This window comes from Salvelinus namaycush, chromosome 9, assembly GCF_016432855.1.
Source record: "Salvelinus namaycush isolate Seneca chromosome 9, SaNama_1.0, whole genome shotgun sequence".
In the NCBI taxonomy this organism is placed as follows: Eukaryota; Metazoa; Chordata; class Actinopteri; order Salmoniformes; family Salmonidae; genus Salvelinus; species Salvelinus namaycush.
The window spans coordinates 44,299,307-44,323,920 of NC_052315.1; the positions used below are offsets into that span (position 1 = coordinate 44,299,307).

Sequence of the window (24,614 nt, forward strand, 5' to 3'; positions counted from 1 at the left end):
GTGCCTTAGACCGCTGCGCCACTCGGGAGCCCTAAGTGGGAGAAAGAAGTCTCTGTTGTTACAATGGATATCCAAATCCTTTTTTGTAGCTGATGCCTCCCTCTCACAGGATGATGGTATGACATAGACGAAGACTACACATGCATAAGGGAGTGGGCTAGACTCCCAGGAGTGACAATACATTTCGTGTTTAAAGGGTAGGAAGCAGGAGTCTTTACTCACCAATGTAACACCACATGGTCAAAGAATTATAAACTTCTAGTTGTAGTCACAATCTGGTTACTTCTAACTCCAAAAATTAGGTTTTGGGTTTCAAAATATTTATTTACTTATTTTCGGATATCTACGGCACTACTGCTACTGTCATTCAGAGAAGCTACTCTGGTACAGAGTTTGTTTGCGATGTTCGAGCTGGCTAACTTTAGCCACTAGACAGTCTAGCATGTAATTACATTCCAGACCTAGTGTTGGCAATGGTAAACTACAATTAATGATGTATATTAACCCTAGATTGCTGATGCTATGGATTAGCCAATGAGAGGCTTTGAAGCCACCGGTCGGCCATATTGGCACTCCCCAGAAGAAGCCATCCTCCATAGGAGTTAATGGAATTCTACAGTATTTCAATTAAGTTACATGTATTTAAGTATTTTTTGTTTTTGTAGTGGGGGCAGTAACATTAGAACTTTCAAAAAAGTATACTTAATGGTAAATATTTTTTATATATATTTTTATGTTTAGAAAAGTGAGGTTTTAACTTTGCATTGGGCCTTTTGATGCGTATACTAATGTAACCACATGTAACATATGGATTTGCGTTTTTGCTACCTTTCATTTTAATGAACGGGAGAGACTGTGGGTAACCACGGCACCAGGAAAGAGCGAAGCTCACCTCTGGATCCCCATCACATGCTCATTGCTCCCATCATGCTCCATTCTTTGTCTGCCTCTGTAAGCTCACTGATTAGTCGCTCTCAGTGAGGTGGTGGTGATCTAGCTGTGTTGGGCTTCCTTCCGCTAGGCTAGAGACTCCTAGCCACAGGAGTGAGCTGCATGACATCACTGAGAAAGTTGCATCATTCACTCCATATCTGAAGAGGAGATGAAAACAAAGGCAGAATGGTATAGCCTAGTAACAGAAGAACGTCACTGGCTCGGGTTGGAGGTGAGCCTGAAATGGTGTTGAGTACGGTTGTCTGTAGTTGCGCTTAATTTCTTCTGCCCCTTACTATTTTGATTTGTTCTGTTTCACTTCTTGTAGGTTAGGCCTAAGCCTACTCTGACATAATTACCGGGTTGCCTGGTGACTAATGTGTTTCCTGAGAGGGTGGTTGTTTCATCATTAGCCTGCTCTGCAATAAAGGGAGCTGTGAGTCGTTATTAGCTCTGTGTCCTTCACACTCAGTAATAGTGAGTGGAAGTAGCAGTGTGTGAGAATACAGGGCCCACTGTTCCAATGCACGACTGCAGTCATGACGTAGAGAGAGGGTGTGTGGTTTGTAGTCAGTTCCGGACCGTCTCTCAGAGCCAGACATTCTCAATAACACACACTGCCACTGTGTGATTAGTTACCCGGTTTTCAGTGGGGCTATGTTCTGAAGATGTGGACTCTTTAGGTGAAATAAGCTGGCAAATCAGTGGTGTTGTCATCAAGAGACTGGCAGACTCTCTCAAGGCCAGGTACGACACCCTCATAGTCACCCACCCCCCCCCCCCCCCCCCCTTAATCATATCACAATCAACTTTTACCAGCTGAATGAAGACACAAATGACTATTTTGTTTAACAAAAAAAAAACTGAGATATTTAACTAAATATGCAAATGAGGTGATGTCATCTCATTAAATATGAACATATTTGTATATCACACAAATAAGTTATTGTGGACACCGGATGAAGTCAGCGTAAATATTTTGTTAAGACACTACAGGACCAGACTTGTCCAGAGCAAATTGTGGATAAATACTTTTTTCATCATTCTGTCTATAAAAATCTACAGTACCAGTCAAAAGTCTGGATACTACTCATTGAAGGGTTTTTCTTTATTTTTACTATTTTCTACATTGTAGAATGTAGTAAACAAAGTGTTAAACAAATCAATATATATTTCAGATTCTTCAAAGTAACCACCCTTTGCCTTGATGACAGCTTTGCACACTCTTGGCATTCTCTCAACCAGCTTCATGAGGATTGCTTTTCCAACAATCTTGAAGGAGTTCCCACATGCTGAGCACTTGTTGGCTGCTTTTCCTTCACTTTGTGGTCCAACTCATCCCAAACCATCTCAATTGGGTTGAGGTCTGGTTATTGTGGAGGCCAGGTCATCTGATGCATCACTTCACTCTCCTTTGTCAAATATCCCTCATTGTCCTGATGAAAAACAAATGACAGTCCCACTAAGCACAAACCAGATGGGATGGTGTATCGCTGCAGAATGCTGTGGTAGCCATGCTGGTTAAGTGTGCCTTGAATTCTAAATAAATCACTGACCAGTGTCACCAGCAAAGCACCATCACACCTCCTTCATGCTTCAAGGTGGGAACTACACATGCAGAGATCATCTGTTCACCTACTCTGCATCTCACAAAGACATTGGGTTGGAACAAAAAATCTCAAATTTGGACTCATCAGACCAAAGGACATATTTCCACCGGTCTAATGTCTATTGCTCGTGTTTCTTGGCCCAAGAATGTTTCTTCTTATTATTGGTGTCCTTTAGTAGTGGTTTCTTTGCAGAAATCCGACCATGAAGGCCTGTTTTCACACAGTCTAATCTGAACAATTGATGTTGTTTGTTACTTGAACTCTGAAGCATTTATTTGGGCTGCAATTTCTAATGAACTTATCCTCTGCAGCAGAAGTAACTCTGGGTCTTCCTTTCCTGTAGTGTTCCTCATGAGAGCCAGTTTCATCATAGCGTTTGCTGGTTTTTGCGACTGCACTTGGAGGAAATAAATTCAACAATAAACTTTTAACAAGGCACACCTGTTAATTGAAATGCATTCCAGGTGATTTTATATAATTTTATTTCACCTTTATTTAACCAGGCAGGCCAGTTGAGAACAAGTTCTCATTTACAACTGCGACCTGGCCAAGATAAAGCAAAGCAGTGCGACCAAAAACAACACAGAGTTACACACAAACAAACGTACAGTCAATAACACAATAGAAAAATCTATGTACAGTGTGTGCAAATGTAGAAGAGTAGGGAGGTAGGCAATAAATAGGCCCTAGAGGTGAAAATAATTACAATTTAGCATTGATACTGGAGTGATAGGTGTGCAGATGATGATGTGCAAGTAGAGATACTGGGGGTGCAAGAGGGTAAGTAATAATATGGGGATGAGGTAGTCGTGTGCTATTTACAGATTGGCTGGCTGTGTACAGGTACAGTGATCGATCGGTAAGCTGCTCTGACAGCTGATACTTAAAGTTAGTGAGGGAGATATAAGACTCCAGCTTCAGTGATTTTTGCAATTCATTCCAGTCATTGGCAGCAGAGAACTGGAAGGATAGGCAGCCAAAGGAAGTGTTGGCTTTGGGGATGACCAGTGCAATATACCTGCTGGAGCGCGTGCTACGGGTGAGTGTTGCTATGGTGACCAGTGAGGTGAGATAAGGCGATGCTTTACCTAGCAAATCAATCAATCAAGTTTATTTTATATAGCCCTTCGTACATCAGCTAATATCTCGATGTGCTGTACAGAAACCCAGCCTAAAACCCCAAACAGCAAGCAATGCAGGTGTAGAAGCACGGTGGCTAGGAAAAACTCCCTAGAAAGGCCAAAACCTAGGAAGAAACCTAGAGAGGAACCAGGCTATGAGGGGTGGCCAGTCCTCTTCTGGCTGTGCCGGGTGGAGATTATAACAGAACTATGCCAAGATGTTCAAAAATGTTCATAAGTGACAAGCATGGTCAAATAATAATCATGAATAAATGTCAGTTGGCTTTTCATAGCCGATCATTAAGAGTTGAAAACAGCAGGTCTGGGACAGGTGGCGGTTCCATAACCGCAGGCAGAACAGTTGAAACTGGAATAGCAGCAAGGCCAGGCGGACTGGGGACAGCAAGGAGTCACCACGCCCGGTAGTCCCGACGTATGGTCCTAGGGCTCAGGTCCTCCGAGAGAAAGAAAGAGAGAAGGAGAAAATTAGAGAGCAAAGACTTATAGATGACCTGGAGCCAGTGGGTTTGGCGACGGATATGTAGCGAGGGCCAGCCAACGAGAGCATACAAGTCGCAGTGGTGGGTAGTATATGGGGCTTTGGTGACAAAACGGATGGCACTGTGATAGACTACATCCAGTTTGCTGAGTAGAGTGTTGGGGGCTATTTTGTAAATGACATTGCTGAAGTCAAGGATCGGTAGGATAGTCAGTTTACGAGGGTATGTTTGGCAGCATGAGTGAAGGAGGCTTTGTTGCGAAATAGAAAGCCAATTCTAGATTTAACTTTGGATTGGAGATGCTTAATGTGAGTCTGGAAGGAGAGTTTACAGTCTAACCAGACACCTAGGTATTTATAGATGTCCACATATTCTAGGTCAGAACCGTCCAGAGTATTGATGTTGCTACAGGGGGTGCTAAGATGTTGGCCAGGGTAGGGGTAGCCAGGTGGAAAGCATGGCCAGCCGTGGAAAAATGCTTATTGAAATTATCATAGATTTATCGGTGGTGACACTGTTTCCTATCCTCAGTGCAGTGGGCATCTGGGAGGATGTGCTCTTATTCTCCATGGACTTTACAGTGTCCCAAAACTTTTTGGAATTCGTGCTACAGGTAGCAAATTTCTAGCCTTAGCTTTCCTAACTGACTGAGAATATTGGTTCCTGACTTCCCTGAAAAGTTGCATATCGCGAGGGCTATTTGATGCTAATGCAGTACGCCACAGGATGTTTTTGTGCTGGTCAAGGGCAGTCAAGTTCTTCCAGGATACCAGCGAGCAGGCCTTTCTAATCGACCTGGCCCGGAAGTGTTTTAGGGAGCGTTTGACAGTGATGAGGGGTGGTCGTATGACCGCGGACCCATAACGCATGCAGGCAATGAGGCAGTAATCGCTGAGATCCTGGTTGAAGACAGCAGAGTTGTATTTAGAGGGCAAGTTGGTCAGGATGATATCTAAGAGATTGCCCATGGTTTTGGATTTAGGGTTGTACCTGGTAGGTTCCTTGATAATTTGTGTGAGATTGAAGGCATCTAGCTTAGATTGTAGAACGGCCGGGGTGTTAATTATGTCCCAGTTTAGGTCTCCTAATAGTACGAACTCTGAAAATAGATGGGGGGTGATCAGTTCAAATATGGTGTCGAGGGCTCAGGGGGGTCTATAACAAGCGGCAATGGTGAGAGATTTATTTCTGGGAAGGTGGATTTTTAAAAGTAGAATCTCAAATTGTTTGGGCACAGAACTGGATAGTATGACAGAACTCTGCAGTAGATTGCAACTCTGCCCCCTTTTGGCAGTTCTATCTTGTCGGAAAATGTTATAGTTAGGGATGGAAATTTCTGGATTTTTGGTGGCCTTCCTAAACTAGGATTCAGACACGGCTAGGACATCTGGGTTGGCGGAGTGTGCTAAAGCAGTGAATAAAACTTAGGGAGGAGGCCCTTATGTTCCATTATGCATTATCCTTATGCTTCTAATGTTAACATGAATGAAACCAATGCTTTTACGCTTACAGAAGTCAACAAATGAGAGCGCCTGGGGAATGGGAGTGATGCTGGGGGCTGCAGGGCCTGGGTTAACCTCTACATCAGGAGTAGGATTAGAGTATTAGCTAAAGGCTAAAAAAAATATGGTTGTCTAGTGCGTTCGGAATAGAGAGTAAAAGGAGCAGGTTTCTGGGTGCGGAATAATAGATTCAAGGCATAGTGTACAGACAAGGAAGGGTATGGTAGGATGTGTGTACAGTGGAGGTAAGCCTAGGCATTGAGTGACGATGAGAGAGGTTTTGTCTCTAGAGGCACCATTTAAGCCAGGTGCGGTCACCGCATGTTTTGGGGGTGGAACATAAGGGCAAACTAAGGCATATTTAGCAGGGCTGGAGGCGCTACAGTGAAATAAGACAAAAATTACTAACCAAAACAGCAATAGACAAGGCATATTGACATTAGGGAGAGGCATGTGTAGCCGAGTGATCATAGGGTCCAGTGAGTAGCTAGGCGTTCTGGAAGCATGGCGATTCAGACTGCTAGCAGGCCGGGGCTAGCAGATGGGCCTCAGGGGGACGTCGCAACGGGAGAGCCTGTTGAAACCGCTCGGACGGTTATGTCGGCAGACCAGTCGTGATGGATCAGCGGGGCGCCGCATCAACAGCAAGGGGTCCAGGCCAATTGGCAAAAGAGGTAATTGAAGCCCAGGAATTATCTGATGGATTTCTTCGCCTAGCTGGGAGATGGGCCAAGCTCGAGGCTAACTGGTGCTTGATTCGGGACAGAAACTCCCTCAGACGGTTACGTCGGCAGACCAGTCGTGATGGATCAGCGGGTCTCCGCGTCAACAGCAAGGGGTCCAGGCCAATTGGCAAAAGAGGTAATTGAAGCCCAGGAATTGCTTGATGGATCTCTTCGGCTAGCCAGGAGATGGGCCTAGTTCGAGGCTAGCTCCAGGCTAACTGGTGCTTGCTTCAGGACAGAGACGTTAGCCAGGAGTAGCCATTCGGATAGCTAGCTAGCTGCGATGATCCGGAGTAAAGGTTCAGAGGTTGCGGTGGGAATCCGGAGATGTGGTAGAGAAAAGCAGTCCGATATGCGCTGGGTTGATATTGAGCTGTGCAGGCTGGCTGCCCGGGCTGAGGCTGGCAGATGTCCAAGTTAACGGTGATGACTGCTAGCAGTGGCTAACTGACTAGTAGCTAGGGTTTCCGGTTCTAAAGTGTAAAAAATAGCAGATCCATACCACATTAGGTGAGGTGGGTTGCAGGAGAGGTGGGTTGCAGGAGAGTATGTTCAGTCCGTAGATGGAAAATGAGATTAAAAATATATACGAAGAAAAACGATATATACAAGGGATGGGACAAGACAATCAAAACAGACATCCCACTGCTACTCCATCTTGATTACCTCATGAAGCTGTTTGAGAGAATGCCAAGAGTGTGCAAAGGTGTCATGGCAAAGGGTGGCTACTTTGAATAATCTAAAATATATTTAGATTTGTTTAACACTTTTGTTTGGGGGGGGGGGGGGGGGGGGGTTACTACATGATTCCATATGTGTTTATAGTTTTGTCTTCACGATTATTCTACAATGTAGAAAACTGTAAAAATAAAGTAAAAACCATTGAATGATTCCAAACTTTTGACTGGTACTGTATAAAAAAAAAATTGGACAGTTACACGCTGGAATTAAAATGCACATGATGAGTGAGAGAACAGACTGGCTGCGTGTGTCTACAGCATCAGCTCATCAAATTAGAAATCAAGTCTATTTTCAAGTCTATCAGCTGCAATGCTGGTAAAATAAGCAGATAAATTGCGTCAGTCGTTTGTTGAAAAGGAATTGGAGGAACATTAATTAATAACATTAACAACATTAATTCACAAGGACTACATAGTAATGAACATAACAAATACAACTGATTTTATTATGGATTCACATGACAATTTAAGTTGGCATACACTACATGGTGTAAGTGAATTGACCCTCTACTCTCTGTTAACTTCTTACGGCTGAGATCGGCTGAGATCCCGTTAACAGGATCGACTTGACAACAGCCAGTGAAAGTGCAGGGCGCCAAATTCAAACAATAGAAATCTCATAATTAAAATTCCTCAAACATACTAGTATTTTACACCATTTTAAAGATAAACTTGTTGTTAATCCCACCACAGTGTCCGATTTCAAAAAGGCTTTACGATGAAAGCACACCATCAGATTATGTTAGGTCAGTACCTAGTCACAGAAAAACACAGGCATTATTCCAGTCAAAGAGAGGAGTCACAAAAAGCAGAAATAGAGATAAAATTAATCACTAACCTTTGATGATCTTCATCAGATGACACTCATAGGACTTCATGTTACACAATACATGTTTTGTTCGATAAAGTTCATATTTATATCCAAAAATCTTAGTTTACATTGGCGCGTTATGTTCAGTAATGTTTTGCCTCCAAAACATCCGGTGATTTTGCAGAGCCACATCAATTTACAGAAATACTCATAATAAACATTGATAAAAGATACAAGTGTTATACATAGGATTAAAGATAAACTTCTCCTTAATGCAACCGCTGTGTCAGATTTCAAAAAAACTTTAAGGAAAAAGCATACCATGCAATAATCTGAGTACGGCGCTCAGACACAAAAACAAGCCATACAGGTACCCGCCATGTTGTTGAGTCAACAGAAGTCAGAAATAGCATTATAAATATTCACTTACCTTTGATGATCTTCATCAGAATGCCCTCCCAGGAATCCCAGTTCCACAATAAATGTTTGTTTTGTTAGATAAAGTCCATAATTTATGTCCAAAAACCTCCTTTTTGTTTGCGTGTTTAGTTCCAAAATCCAAATTGATGACACGCAGGCCAGACGAAAAGTCAAATTCCATTACAGTTCATAGAAACATGTCAAACGATGTATAGAATCAATCTTTAGGATGTTTTTAACATAAATCTTCAATAATGTTTCAACCGGAGAATTCCTTTGTCTTTAGAAACGAAAAGGAACGCAGCTACCTCTCACTGGGGCGCGCCTGAGTGAGCTCATGGCACTCTGCCAGTCACCTGGTTGAAACAGCTCTCATTCCCTCATCCTTCACAGTAGAAGCCTGAAACAAGGTTCTAAAGACAGTTTACATCTAGTGGAAGCCTTAGGAAGTGCAATATGACCCCATAGACACTGTATATTGGATAGGCAAACCTACAAACCTCAGATTTCCCACTTTCTGGTTGGATTTTTTTCTCAGGTTTTTGCCTGCCATAAGAGTTCTGCTATACTCACAGACATCATTCAAACAGTTTTAGAAACGTCAGAGTGTTTTCTATCCAAATCTACTAATAATATGCATATCTTAGCTTCTGGGCCTGAGTAGCAGGCAGTTTACTCTGGGCACCTTATTCATCCAAGCTACTCAATACTGCCCCCAGCCATAAGAAGTTAACTGCTTCCCTTGTTTCCTGCAATTACGCTCAGATCAAAGCAGATATCAGCTAGAACTGCTCCCAGGCCCGCCTCCCGGCACTGAACAGAAACTGTTTGTTTTCAGCCTGTCGGCCGGTCCTCTCCTCTACCTTAACCTGTGGCACCCTCCCCTCAGCCTGGCGGAAGGGGAGAGCTGGAGGCTTTGATGTGGGCACCTCAACTGCTGCTCCAGCGGGGCTGGTTCCCACACTCTGTGGCCTAATGGATGCCACCCACCACCACTCTCCCAGAGTAGACCAAACATCCGGAGCCACGAAGCAGCCTGTGTCTGAAGTTAAACCACAACACCATGAGGGGGGACCACTGTCATTCCCAGGGCATAGGAGGCTAACTCTGGTCAATATTTTTCACACTTCAGCATTCTACGGTACAAAGAACGTTGGACATAAACAGAATAAAGCTTTGTTTTGTGACATGTCAATGTCATATGAGAAACCTTTTTCGGGTGGACAGGGGGCCTGCCTGTGTTACCCAATGTTCGCTTTATGCATGCTTCCAACCAGTTGCAAAGGGTCTGACATTTTCAATGGGAAGTTAAGCCCTGGAATTTGGGGAATCTTGCTTAAATTAATCAAAAAAGTTATCTTATAACAGTGAACCTTTTTTGTGGGATACACATAAGGCAATTCTAGTTCTTGTGGCATATTTTGGTTAAACTATCCCCAATTCAATGGAATTACAACCCTCTGCATGCACAGGGCATTCTTCACATGTGCAGTGCACTTTCACATCACATGTACAGCTGATTCTCAAGATCTTGCACTCGAATGAGATGCTATTGAGCCCACACTACTACACTGTCTGAGCCAAGGACTACATGCTTTCTGGTAAGTTTTGATTACATTACTGGGTGGGGTGAATATATTTTAAATTATGTGATTTTTTGTTAACTAGTAAATAGTAGCCTACAGCAAAGTGTGTTTAAATCATTTCTAACTTGTTAACAATTTCTGCAAGTTAGTTTTTGCTATCGTGTGGGTTTTAGCTTGCTTGAACCGGCTGAGGAGTGTTAATTCACCTGTTTCCATACATGTTTCATTTTAAAACATTTATCTTACAAAGGAGTTGTTTAATCTGCTTAACTATTTTATTTCTAATCTTTACAGGAAAATGCCACGGGCACTATCTGATGTGTGGAGACATTTCACTGCAGCTAATGTAGAAGGAAAAGCTGTGTACATTTGCAAATACTGTGCCAAATCATATGTGAAGAATGCAACAAAGATGCAGAATCATCTGGCCAAGTGCATAAAGTTCCCTCAGCGCTCACAACAAGCGACATCTGACAAAATTCCCTCTACTTCTATTCGAGGTGAAAATGATGAATCAGACACCTTATCGATAGCAACAGCCACCTTATCGATAGCAACAGCTCATGGTCCTCCTGGAATCAGAAGTTGTTTTGATTCAATGGAGGAACGTAGTCAGAAATGCTGATGAATGTCTTGCTCGGGCTGTGTATGCAACTGGTTCACCTCTGATGCTCACAGGCAACGTGTATTGGAAGAGATTTCTGAATGTTTTTCGCCCAGCATACAACCCTCCAACCAGACATGCTTTATCTACTAATTTGCTGGTGCAGAGTTCAACAGAATTCAAGTGAAGGTCAAGCAAATCATTCAGAAAGCAGACTGTATTGCAAACCTCTCTGATGGGATGGTCGAATGTTCATGGGCAAGGAATAATTAACGACATCTCCACCCCTCAACCAGTATTCTACAAGAGCACAGACACAAGGGACAACAGACACACCGGTCTCTACATTGCAGATGAGCTGAAGGCAGTCATCAATGACCTTGGACCAGAGAAGGTATTTGCACTGGTGACCGACAATGCTGCGAACATGAAGGCTGCTTGGTCTAAAGTGGAGGAGTCCTACCCTCACATCACACCCATTGGCTGTGCTGCTCATGCATTGAATCTGCTCCTCAAGGACATCATATCACTGAAAACAATGTATACCCTCTACAAGAGAGCCAAGGAAATGGTTAGGTATGTGAAGGGTCATCAAGTTATAGCAGCAATCTACCTCACCAAGCAACATGTTGTCAACATGTTTGACAGTCTCCTGGAGGGGAAGGAGTCTCTCCAAGAAATGGCCATATCAGAGTCTGCCGATATGGACAGCCCCATCAAGAGGATCCTCCTGGATGATGTATTTTGGGAGAGAGTGGTAAGCAGCCTGAAACTCCTGAAGCCTATAGCAGTAGCCATTGCACGGATTGAGGGAGACAATGCCATCCTGTCTGATGTTCAGACTCTGCTTGCAGATATAAGAGAATAAATCCGTACTGCCCTGCCCACTTCACTGTTGCTCCAAGCAGAGGAAACCGCAGTTCTAAATACATCAAAAAGCGTGAAGACTTCTGCCTGAAGCCCATACACGCCACAGCATACATGTTGGACCCCAGGTATGCTGGCAAGAGCATCCTGTCTGGTGCAGAGATCAACAAGGCCTATGGTGTCTTCACTACCGTGTCTCTCCACCTTGGCCTGGATGAGGGCAAGGTTCTTGGCAGTCTGATGAAGTACACTTCCAAGCAAGGGCTTTGGGATGGAGATGCAATATGGCAGTCGTGCCAACAGATCTCATCAACCACCTGGTGGAAGGGACTTTGTGTATCTGAGGCTCTTTCCCCTGTTGCCTACATCATCCTCCAAATCCCACCAACATCAGCCGCCTCAGAGTGCAACTGGTCCTTGTTTGGGAACACGCACACCAAAGCACGCAACAGGCTGACCAATACAAGGATTGAAAAATTGGTGGACATCCGGGCAAATTTTTGGGCTTTTTGAGCCTGACAACGAACCATCCTCAAGGTTGGACAGTGAAGATGAGGCCTCAGAGTCTGATGTTCAAGAGGTGGACATTGAGGAGGTCCAGGGAGATGACATGGAAGCCTGAGCGGAAGACAACCAAAGCTTTACTTTCTAGACTATCATTTTGCAGATATATGTTGAAAACGTTTTTGGGAGATACGATGGATCATTGGAGATCATTCAATATTTCCTTTTGTTGTTCAGTGAAATCATCCCATGTGAAGAGTCAACTCATTTAATTAAAGTTCAATTCGTAACTAAATAGTTTTTTTCATTTCTATTGTAAGGATTTGATTATTTGCAATTATGTCTACTTATGAAAAGGTAAAAGGTTAATGTTTGTCTCCATCTGATATATTAAATATATCCAATGCAAGAAACATCTACATTTAAATTGTATTAATTTGCATATATTCCCACGGAAAGTTTCCACCTCCTGAATATTCCCCAAAATGTGCAACCCTAGTTAAGGGTCAAGAAGATTGTTCTGAGAGAGATAAAGAGAAAGTTGATCAGAGACAGCACGCTCAAGTGTTTTGGAAAGAAAAGAAAGAAGGGATACAGGTCTATAGTTTTTGACATCAGATGAGTCGAGTGGGCAGGTTGGCCAGACCTCACTAGTTGTAGGATGTCATCTGGAGAGAGAGGGGAGAAAGCGGTCAAGGCGTAAGGTAGTTCTGTGTGAGTGAGACCAGTGGACTCAATAGGCTGAGTGAATGAGTAACGGATGTCGTCAACCTTTTTTTCAAAGAGATTGACAAAGTTGTCCGCAGGGGGGGTGGAGGATTAAGGAGGGAGGAGCAGTTGGAAAAGAGTTTCCAAGAGTTCGAGGCAGAAGCTTGAAATGGCTACCTCAGCTGAGTGGCACAGATTTATAGTTCTCACTTTTTACTGAGGGGGTTGAAGTTGTTAACTTTGAGAAAACAAAGGTGCTAAGGTAGTCAAAATGACTTGTGGATTATGATATCCTTATTTGACAAATGGATCAGGATGGTAGGATGTTCAGTATGTGAAAGGAAGTGAGCTGAAACCTTTTTATAGCTTCGTTATGTGATTTTGATAAAGCCCTCTTAGATTTGGATTCCCCTGCATTCCTAAAGCTTAAAACCGCTCACAAGTTTAAAGAAGGCAACTTTGAGACTTTCCATTTCTCTCTATCCCTGCCTACTACAGATGGCTGTTGATGTGTACCCTAGTTGGTTGACCACTTGGCTGGATCCCTTCTTGAATGAGGAGGGGTAGTATTTACATTTTGCAACAGTTATTTAGGAACAGTAGTTTTGTCTCCGGATTCACAGACACCCAAATATCACCTATGTATATTTTGACATGGCCTGTTGATTAACGAGACACGCTTCCTCTTATTATTATCATTGTAATTGTTTTACATTGTCTCAATGGGCCACTAGGCTATAAATAGGAGCTATGTGCAATGGTCAGGTCACTCTGAGGAAGACGTCAGATTGAAGTCGAAACATCAGTCACCTGTTCGCATCCTGTACAATGGATTCAAATGGGCAATAACAAATCAATCCTTTTTACCTCGAATTAGTCCTTTTGGAAGGCTTTCTTGGTAAACCATTCTAATTGGAGGGTGATGTTGGATCACTCCCTACATTTAAACTATATTTACTACAGATATGTTGTGTGTTGAGAACCAGCTTATTTCATAAAACTGAGTCTAAATATCAAAATGTTCTCTTCCCTCTCCAGCTGTGTCCAAGTGGAAGAGCACCATGCCGTGGACATCGATGTTTACCACTGTCCCAAATGTGATGTCCAACACGGTCCCTCCTTGAGTAAGTACCACCACACACTCTGTCACTCTGTATTACTCCAGCACGGTTGATTTAATGTTTGTCTCTCCACTAGACGTCTGACCTCACAGAGCATACGGCAGGCGCATTAGGGTAATTGAATGATGGTGTAATAATCAAATTGAGATTGAAGATGGCCCTTGTTCGGCTGGAGATAATGTGGGCTTTATGATCTTCTGAAATGGTTTATAGAGACAATCCATAATGCAAGACTTCTATGTTCCTCAGACCCCTGCAAACTTGGTGTAGTATCTGCTCTGTTTGATCATTGACTCTGACGGTTGAGGAGTTTTACAACTCGTTGTCTTGTCTTCCCAGTGAAAAAACGTAACAACTGGCACCGGCATGACTACACAGAGCCTGACGATGGCAGCAGGCCGGTGCAAGCGGGGACCTCTGTGTTTGTACGAGAGCTGCAGAACAGGACCTTTCCCAGGTACTGATGGAGCCAAGATCTTGTAAAATGAGTAGAGGTAGATGGCCAATAATGTAATATAAATGCCCCTCTTTCCTTTGTTGCAGTGCGGATGAGATCATGGTGCAGATGCAGGGCCATCAGGTAACACAGAAGTACCTGGAGAAGCAGGGCTTCCACTACCCCATCACCGTTCCCAAACTGGATGGACTAGGTCTCAAGCTGCCCCCCTCCAGCTTCTCTGTAAGGGATGTGGAGGAGTACGTTGGTAAGAGGAGAACATTTGAAAAATAGACTGCTTTCTGGACACTTTTCGATTGCCGTTAAGGCGGCGCTAGTGTGAAACGCACACTCATTGGCAATTTTCACTTGTAAAACCCAGCGCTCTGCTTTTTTCCAACCTTTGTGCAAGTGTTGTTAATTTATCTGTCTAACATCAGCTGCCTTGCGCTGAGGTAGGAGGTGTTGAAATCTGAAGTGTGTCCTTACAAAACATGCACCTATATGCCAATTTCAGTCAGTGCAACTAGAGATATTTAACACCGACCAAAAGCTGGTCTTAGCAGTAAAGCGATTTGCTTATGGGCTGATGGCATTGATTTTATCAGCGGAGGCGCACACAGTAGGCTTATTGAAAATATCACAATCAGCGAAAGAGTTAATGAAATCCCCCATTTTTATTTATTTTTGTCCATCTTCTATGAAATGTGTGGATTCATTATGTGCGATGCCCATTGCATTAAAGGTGACAGTGACTGTAGGAAGCCTGTTTAGGAACATCAAGTTATTTTAAAAAGACTGCTATCAAAAAATGCCTCTTCCACTTTCCTTTGTTGGACCTCTAACTGTCAAATCGCAGGAATTCCTATCACTGTTCATGGTTCTGAATCCGCATGTAGGCTATATTTGCCTGTTTGTTTACCTTTCACGTGGCAAAGTTACTACTGGCCATATCAACTGTGATGGTTGGCTTAGTGGTTTGAACATGCAATGCATTTTATGAAAAGCACTCAAAGGTAAAAAAATATTATATTTTTTTACCCCTTTTTCTCCCCAATTTTGTGATATCCAATTGGTAGTTAGTCTTGTTCCATCACTGCAAAGTTCGAGAGCCATGCGTCCTCCGAAACACGACCCCACCAAGCCACACTGCTTCTTGACACACTGCTCGCTTAACCCAGAAGCCAGCCGTATCAATGTGTCGGAGGAAACACCGTACACCAGCGACCGTGTCAGCGTGCATGCGCCCGGCCCGCCACAGGAGTCGCTAGAGTGCGATGGGACAAGGACATCCCGGCTGGCCAAACCCTCCCCTAAACCGGACGAAGCTGGGCCAATTGAGCGCCGCCTCACGGGTCTCCCGGTCGCGGCCGGCTACGACACAGCCTGGGATCGAACCCTATCTGTAGTGACCCCTCTAGCACTGCAATGCCGTGCCTTAGACCGTTGCGGCACTCGGGAGACGCCCTCATACTCGACTCTGGACCTCGAAGCCATGTCCACTGATTTAGACCTGGAATACCAGGTGGGTGCAATTAGTTATTGAAAACCAGCAGTAGTCCAGACCTCCTTGGGTAAGAGTTGAATACCCCTGGTCTATAGCCTAAGATTTCCATGTTGAAGCCAATTTAATGTAGAACACTAGATGTTTGTTATAACTTGGCCTGTTGTAGGGTTAGGCTATTGTATAGTTTATTAAATAGTAGCCTAGGCATATCTTCAATGGATAGGAGAAACATCATAGGCTACTCCTGCCAAAAAGCCCTTGGCCTTAGGCCTAAATGTGCCTGTTCATGGAACGAGAGATGCAATTCTTGATATCATGATTCTGACCCCATCCTATTTAGAAATATAGTTGTCGTTTAAAAAAAACATTGCTTGTTTTAGTTTAATTTGATTAAAAACCAACCTTTATTAGAAGGATTCACTGTCCATGGCTTTGTTAGAATGCATGGCTCGCATGCAATGCAATTTAGAAGCTGTCTGCTATGTTTGGAGAGGTGCGAATATGATCTATAACATGGTTCCATGATGTTTATCTTCATAGAGCTCAAATCCCGTTAACGGGATTGATTTGACAACAGCCAGTGAAATTGCAGGGCGCCAAATTCAAACAGAAATCTCATAATTTAAATTCCTCAAACATACAAGTATTATACAACATTTTTAAGAAACTTCTTGTTAATCCAACCACAGTGTCCGATTTCAAAAAGGCTTTACGGCGAAAGCATACCATGCGATTATGTTAGGCCAGCGCCTAGTCACAAAAAACATACAGCCATTTTCCAGCCAAAGAGAGGAGTCACAAAAAGCAGAAATAGAGATAAAATTAATCACTAACCTTTGATGATCTTCATCAGATGGCACTCATAGGATTTCATGTTATACAATACATGTATGTTTTGTTCGATAAAGTTCATATTTATATCCAAAAATCTCAGTTTACATTGGCGTGTTATGTTCAGTAATGTTTTGCCTCCAAAACATCCGGTGAATTTGCAGAGAGCCACATCAATTTACAGAAATACTCATTATAAACTTTGATGAAAGATACAAGTGTTATACATAGGATTAAAGATAAACTTCTCCTTAATGCAACCGCTGTATCAGATTTAAAAAAAGCTTTACGGCGAAAGCACACCATGCGATAATCTGAGTACAGCGCTCAGCCACAAAAACAAGCCATACAGGTACCCACCAAGTTGTGGAGTCAACAAAAGTCAGAAATAGCATTATAAATATTCACTTACCTTTGATGATCTTTATCGGAATGCACTCCCAGGAATCCCAGTTCCACAATAAATGTTTGTTTTAAAGTCCATCTTTATGTCCAAATACCTCCTTTTTGTTTGCGTTTAGTTTACTAATCCAAATGCACAAAGTCCAGACGAAAAGTCAAAAAAGTTCCTTTAATGTTTGTAGAAACATGTCAAATGATGTGTATATAATCAATCTAGGATGTGTTTATCATAAATATTCAATAATGTTTCAACAGGACAATACTGTTTTCATTAGAAAGGAAAGGGAACGGAGCTCACGGCCACGCGCGATAAACAACTCATGGCTTTCAGCTGAGCCACTTACTCTGAGTGGTCTTATTCGCTCCCCTTTCACAATAGAAGCCTGAAACAACTTTCTAAAGACTGTTGACATCTACTGGAAGCCTTGGGAAGTGCAATCTGACCCCATTTACACTGGATATTGGATCGGCAATCACTTGAAAAACTACAAACCTCAGATTTCCCACTTCCTGGTTGGATTTTTCTCAGGTTTTTGCCTGCCATATGAGTTCTGTTATACTCACAGACATTATTTTAACAGTTTTGGAAACTTTAGAGTTTTCTATCCAAATCTATTTTATGCATATTCTAGCTTCTGGGTCTGAGTAACAGGCATCTTATTCATCCAAGCTACTCAATACTGCCCCCCATTCCCAAAAGTTATAAAACATTATATTTGGGTGCAGTATAATGGTAAGTGGACCCCCCCCTGTGTAAATACACAGCCCCCTCTTTTATCTTTTATATTGGATCTGTTTCCAGTTCTTTTTAAAAGTGTAGATATGGGTAAAACCATCCATAGTCTACGTTGTCTTAATATTATATGCCCATGGGGAGCAATTATGGTGCCTGTAACTGTATTTAGAGACAGCCTACTTAAAACAAGTTGTTTTATTAGAATTATTCACTGTCTTTTTAGGTCTTATTTAATAGAATATAATCTTGTGTAACATTTGGCATAGCTCAGACAAGGCAATTTACAGTAGGCCTATCAGTTTGAATGCTATGTTTAAAAATATATATTTTTGTATTGAAGCCATGCAATTACCCTACTTAGAACAATGTGGATTGCAAACATGTTCAATATATTTATCTAATATGGGATAGGCCTGCATTTTGTTTCTGTAGGCTATTTATTACGGACTAACATTCAAATTATAGTTGATATAAAAAGACCGTAAATACACAGCTTGAAGCAACCACATATTTAGCCATGAAGCATGTTTTCATTGGCCAGTAAAGGGCCAAGCCTCGACACACCTACAACTAATTTATTCATTTATTCAAAACCCAGCCCTTTCCTGCCACCGCCAGCTATTGCGCCCATAATTCCCACTGTGAAAATAGCTCAAATTTCTGATACACCCCAGGACCTACAACGCTACCGCCAGCACTAAGATTTACCATTGCATTAGGTTTGTTAAAATGGAGTCCTCTCACCGAGTGTGCTGTTTTGGTGCCTTTGTTTTCTTTGTGTACATTTTACTGTGACATACTTATTTTCTAAACAGACCCATTTTCAAAAGAATTGGTTCAGTGTGCTAATGTTCTGTTTCTATGTACACCAGCTCTCTAGACATTTCTGGATCGTTTACCGCTGAGTGGGATGTTTAATCAAACGTGTTTGTTAATGAGATGCTAGCTGAGCATCTTGTCGAGGGTTAAATATTAATCCTAAGTGCTTGCCGTGTAACGTGTCTGTACATTACTGTAACTTAATGCGCCTCGGGACCATCTCAGTTAACAGAGCTGAGAGGTTCACTGGGTCCACCTTTTTACATGTTACATTAATCCACCAATAATGAAATAAGTGTGTAGCTAAAAGTGGCTTAGCTTACGGAGCACCGTGGTTTATCACCTCTCTTCACTATTGAGAGTCTGGTACTTATGAGATCCCCTTACATCCCCAGTACATTATCAGACAGGTTTATGTCCGGCTAAGTTTCTTTTAGGTTCAAATTACGTTCACTCTGCTCCTTCTGTCTACACAAACAGAACCGTCTCACTATTGCCGCTAACCTGAGAATTTGTCCCTGTGACCAGTGTATCATATTACCATAACCAGAAGACTACTAAAAGTGAAGCACTGGCCATTGTTTTTCTTAGCATGGGATTTATTGTGTCTCTCGGTTTTTTCTTTCATGCCCACAGTCAGGGTGTGATATTAGAAAGGATTAATGGTATGGTCTTCCTTTTGGGGAACTCAGGCTCCAAATTCGATCTCACATCTGTGTCAGAGACCAAGTCATTCTGCCCACTGCTCTGTTTCTGAGCAGCATATTATTTGTCACTGGCAGAAGCGCACAGTCTTCCATTCTCACAGTGATATGTTGTGGTTTTCATGGCTGTAGGACTCCTGAAAGCTCCTTGGATTAGGCATAAGCCTGTGGAGTTATCAGTCTAGGTTGAGGTGTCAGCCTGACAATGACCTTCAAATGGTTTAATGTATTCATGTGTGGGTCTCTTTTGGGGGTTTATTAGTTGGAAAATATTCTTTAACATTGTTCATATTCACAATGTTTAAATGCCCCATGCTTAACCAAGCATTCACCACAGGCCAGCTGCCCAAGCTAATCAATTCACCTCAGTTGGCACTCTGCCTGCTAGGCTCAGCAGGGACCTGTAAGTTAATTGTATTGAACGATATGTGTTTTCCATGGCCGTTTCTCCATTTACCCTAATGGCAAACCTGTTGTAAAGTGTCTTTTGTCCTTTTGGAGCATGGTTTTAACATCACACTTTCCAAGTACCTCAGACATTGGACTAGCAACGCCCAGTCTATTCTCCAGGAGACCTGTGCTCCTGGTCCCTGACTGTGTCACTGGATGGAAAGATTATTGCTAATATGAGGACCGTAAATATTCGCCCAGGACATTGGTGGCTGGAGAGATTTTTTGCCCCCACTTGTCGTTGGTGGTTCTACGCCCAGGCAGCTCCCCTCCCCATCTGTACACTAGTGCTCCTCTGGCTGTTCTCTGTATGTGAGGCTGCTCTGCCTCCAGCTGTTCCCTTTCATCAGGTGGTGGCCAGCAGGGCCAAACGGGGCTGTCCTTGCACAGCCACCAGCTGTCCTGTCATGCCCTGTGTTACCTGCAGGACTGTTCACAACCCCCCCCCCTTGTCATTTTTTTGATTTGCAGTTTGCCAGCTGTACACAGGTGGCGTTATTGACACACATGAAAGACATTAGCCAAACCTTACTAGTCTCCCCTCCTCCTCCGGCTCCTCCTGCTTCCATCAATGGAAGTACAGTAATGGGATGCGGAGAGATTGCCTTGAATGTTTCAATGCACTTCCTCCAATGGGCAGGCTGCAGCAGCACTGAGGTGTCCATCAGGATTATTATGGGGATTCTGAAAATGTCAGCAAGCTTCATTCCTTGCGCCCTCCATCATTGGACATCTGCGCATGAGAACTGTAGTCTGTCTCTGGCTGGCCCTCTGTCTGGGCTGGGGTGAGGGAGGTGGATTGGACCTGTGAGTATCCCTGGTAGATTTCAATATATTACAGTATTTCTAGAAGGCAGGTTTAGCATGTATTGGTCTGTAGTACTGTGCAGTAATGGGGTGATGCTGTAATATCATATCAAATCCACCTGGCACCTGTCCTTACTTAACATACTACATTTCAAGTGTTAATGCCTGTCCCATCCCATCTTGAACTTCCTCCAGACTACTTTCTGCATCACAGAAACCATATTCTAAGCTGAAGCATTACTTTCTTGCAGGTGGTGACAAAATCGTGGATGTCATTGATGTTGCCAGACAGGCAGACAGCAAAATAAAGCTTCGAGAGTTCGTCAAGTATTACTACAAACCTTATCGGCCAAAGGTGCTGAACGTGATCAGTCTGGAGTTTTCAGACACCAAGTAAGTATTGGTTACTTTTCGCTATTAACACATATCCTGCTACTGCTTTGATCATTGTATCATTTGGATTCACTTACGTATTTTTGGGATTCACCAAATGATCACCATTTAGAATGATCCTATTTGTTATATAAATGGAATATTATAGGAGGGTCCAGACATTTCTCTCTTTTTTTGCGATTTCACTTGGTTTTGAGAAACTTACCCCACCCGCAATAGACTTCCTCATTGCTTGTTCTGCGGTATGGGAGTCAAGGGAAAACAGGAACTATGGCTCCAAAAACACCGAAATTGTGTAATTCCGAACTTTATCCGCAACATTATATTCCATTTTGTGCGGTTTCCTTCCTACTGTGCTGCGTGGGCTACACAGAGAAGCAGCACAGCTGGTATAATAAACCACTCTAAATTAGCAAAGAGGGGGGGAGAAATTCGTTATTTTTATCTTTATCTTCTTGGTAAATGCCTGGTTGATTTGGTAAACAGTGATGGGTAGATATGAAGGTGTGTAACGTGACGAACTATACTGCCTTATTAGAGCGCAGTAATAGGTGTATTGAAAGATGAGTAGCGTTAAAAACGACTCAGCCTTACTGATAGAACTTTCCTAAACACTCCTTTATATCCTCTCAGGATGGCAGAGCTGGTGGTGGTGCCTGATATCGCTCAGAAGATGTCCTGGGTTGAGAACTACTGGCCAGATGACTCCTTCTTCCCCAAGCCTTTTGTCCAGAAGTACTGCCTGATGGGGGTGAAGAACAGCTACACAGACTTCCACATAGACTTCGGAGGCACATCTGTGTGGTACCATGTACTCTGGGTAAGCTGGGGAATTGCTGTGCTCAGCATGTTTTATATCTTCACAGACAGCAGTGAATCCCTTTTGAAAAATGTACTAGGGTTGGGCACCAGAGTTGTTTATAATCTTCTTCAGGGCGTTTTGTGTTGGCTATGTAGTCTGACAGCCCAGCTTGAATATCCTCATGCTTCTCCTGAGGTTTGTCACCCCTCAAGTGTTTTACTGTAGCACCACTGACTACATGCTGGGTCTTGTTAATTTGCCTTCCTCTGAAAATCTCCCCCTCCAGATACACTTCTGTAAATTGTTTTGTATTATTAATAATTCCATTGCACTGGAATAATGTTCTCCTGATTTAAAAAATATATATATATTTTTTTTCTTCTCTGTCCTGAAGGGAGAGAAGATCTTCTACTTGATCAAGCCGACCCAGGCTAATCTTGCACTATACGAGGCGTGGAGTTCCTCCCCCAACCAGAGCGAGGTGTTCTTCGGCGACAAGGTGGACAAGTGCTACAAGTGTGTGGTGCCGCAGGGAACCACTGTCCTCATCCCAACAGGTTAGGAGAAGCTACGAGAAGCAGCGGTCTCCTTTTCCACCACAGGACAAAGTCCGATTTTTTTTTTTTTTTAAGGAACCTGTCGGAGTTCAAAGGGTTTAAGTTGCTCTACTGTTGCAACATTCCTCGTGTACAGCACTATATTTCCAAAGCTCTGCTGCAGACACAAGGGCATTCAAAAACACGAGCCGTAGAGCTGCTTTTCCACTTAGCACTGAGCGGAGCAGCTAGCCTTTGATAGCGCTTCACAGGAAGACCTGTGTTATTTGTGTCTTCCACTGTGCGCTCTGAAGGGCCTGAGTGGTCCTCCTCTGTCACTGTGGACACCAGCACCACGTGACACCATCATTCCGCCCACTGCTGTTCACAGAACTTCCCTACATCATATATATGGTCCTTCGATTACATGGCAAGTCAAATAGGTGATGACACGCCCAAAATGAATTGATGCACGTCATGTAAAAGGGAATATTTAATTATTTGATCCAGTTTCTCTAGCCACAGGGTGGAGAAGCAGATTTCCAAGTTATTTATAATGACACTTTTTTGACTTGAGGGAAACAACACAGCTTCCCACAAGGCTGCTTTTCCCAGTTGGATTGCTGGGGATGTGAAAGCTCTCTGAACTGATGATGCTAGCAGACACAGAGCGTGAGATTCTTAGTGGCTCCCTACTGGGAGAGAGCCCTGGCCCAGTTCCATATTGGGTTACACACACACACACACACACACACACAGGCCCTCAGTACATAAACACATAAAACCACCATTCCCCAGGGGAAAATGTCATTGTGCCAACACAAATACAACATATCTGTGTCTATCTCCTGATGTCAAAAATGAACGTTCATTTTTTTTTTAGGTAAAGAGTATTTGATCATTTTAACTGTGGCACAATGCTCCATCAGCATGTGCCCACCTGTTTTTGGATTAATGTGCAAATTATGGTTTCATGAACTGCATTCACAGGCCCCCTGCTGTACCATAAATACCGTTTCTGAAATGGTTTATTGTGGGAAGCCAAAGGTCACATGGTTGGGCTCTTGATGGCTGGTATGTAGGAGACAGGCAGGGGATGAGAGAGGACCCCAACTGTTATCAGCCATCCATATAATCACTTTAGTGGCTCCCGTCCTCTCTCTGCTGGGGCCACAGCAGCTCTCGGTGCACCCTCCATGACCGGGCATTTATAATGTTTAGGGCCTCCCAGCCCAGCATCGTCACGCCTCTGTGGATGCTCTGCTGCAACGTGGAAGGTTTTTCAACCATTTCCTAAACACTTTGATGTGGCTGAAACACAGCTGGAAAACAAGAATCCCAAATGAAATGTTTGATTTATTGCATGTTTGTCTTCTGCCTGCTACTGGCCTTTTGCTCCACATCTGTGGGTCAGCTGTTGATGTGGTCTATCGTCCTCTGTGTTCCCCAGGATGGATCCATGCTGTTCTCACCTCTCAGGATTGCATGGCGTTCGGGGGGAACTTCCTCCACAATCTCAACATAGGCATGCAGCTCAGGTGAGCACCCGGAAAACCCTCTGTCCTCTGCTCATTCTGTTGCCTTTCTTTACTTTTGTAGAGCAATAACATTGAAATGAATGGCTAAATACACCGCTCTTACCTTCTGCTCTTTTTAATGGCCAGGAATGAAGTAGTGGTTTCACTGTGATGGGTCTCAGCGTTGTGTGTGTGTTTGACCTCTGTTGCTACATCCTCAACTACAGGTGTTATGAGATGGAGCGGCGGTTGAAGACTCCTGACCTATTCAAATTCCCTTACTTTGAGGCCATCTGCTGGTATGTGGCAAAGAATCTACTGGAGACTCTAAAGGGTGAGAGAAATACAACTTGGAGGCTGAGTTTGTTGCTGTGTCGGTGTGTCCCCTTTTGGTAACTTTCTGCACTTTTTTTTTACGTCTTCTCATATGATTCCTGTCTTCTCAGAGTTACGAGAGGATAACTGCCAGCCCCCAGCCTACCTGACAGAAGGAGTGAAAGCCTTGATTACTGCACTGAAGAACTGGCTGAAACGAGAGGTAAGATACTACAGGAAACCATATTGTAGATGCCAAATCAGCTTCTTTTGTGCGTGTAACATCTGACTACAGAATAGGATGTTTGGTCACATTATCTACATTCTAATGTCATCTACATTGGGCTCCTTCTATAAAGGTCAATAGTGGGCAGGTTGTATCCAATGTGGTGGTATGACTAAGACCAGGCTGGGAAACTGTAACCACCATCTGCAGACAGACGTTACAAGCCCTCATTGTCCCAACGCTCTCTGCCTCTCCTCAGGTCACAGAGCCGGCCAGCGAGGTCCCGGACCATATCAGACCCAACCGTCTAATTAAAGAACTCACAAAGGAAATCCGCTACCTGGAGGTAAGGCCTTGTGGCGTGACGGGGCTGGGAGAGAG

The 24,614-nt window shown here is 43.3% G+C and overlaps 1 protein-coding gene across 1 annotated transcript in view; it reads left to right on the top strand.

Moving 5' to 3' along the window:
* kdm7ab (lysine (K)-specific demethylase 7Ab) overlaps positions 1-24,614 on the top strand; it is a 46,422-nt gene that overhangs the window by 15,949 nt on the left and 5,859 nt on the right. Inside the window, exons 2-11 of the mRNA XM_039001497.1 lie at positions 13,670-13,755; positions 14,092-14,209; positions 14,296-14,456; positions 20,696-20,837; positions 21,471-21,657; positions 22,034-22,196; positions 23,626-23,713; positions 23,920-24,026; positions 24,139-24,230; positions 24,493-24,579. Of these exons, the coding sequence (XP_038857425.1) occupies positions 13,670-13,755; positions 14,092-14,209; positions 14,296-14,456; positions 20,696-20,837; positions 21,471-21,657; positions 22,034-22,196; positions 23,626-23,713; positions 23,920-24,026; positions 24,139-24,230; positions 24,493-24,579 (1,231 nt within the window). The remainder of the gene's footprint in view (positions 1-13,669; positions 13,756-14,091; positions 14,210-14,295; positions 14,457-20,695; positions 20,838-21,470; positions 21,658-22,033; positions 22,197-23,625; positions 23,714-23,919; positions 24,027-24,138; positions 24,231-24,492; positions 24,580-24,614) is intronic.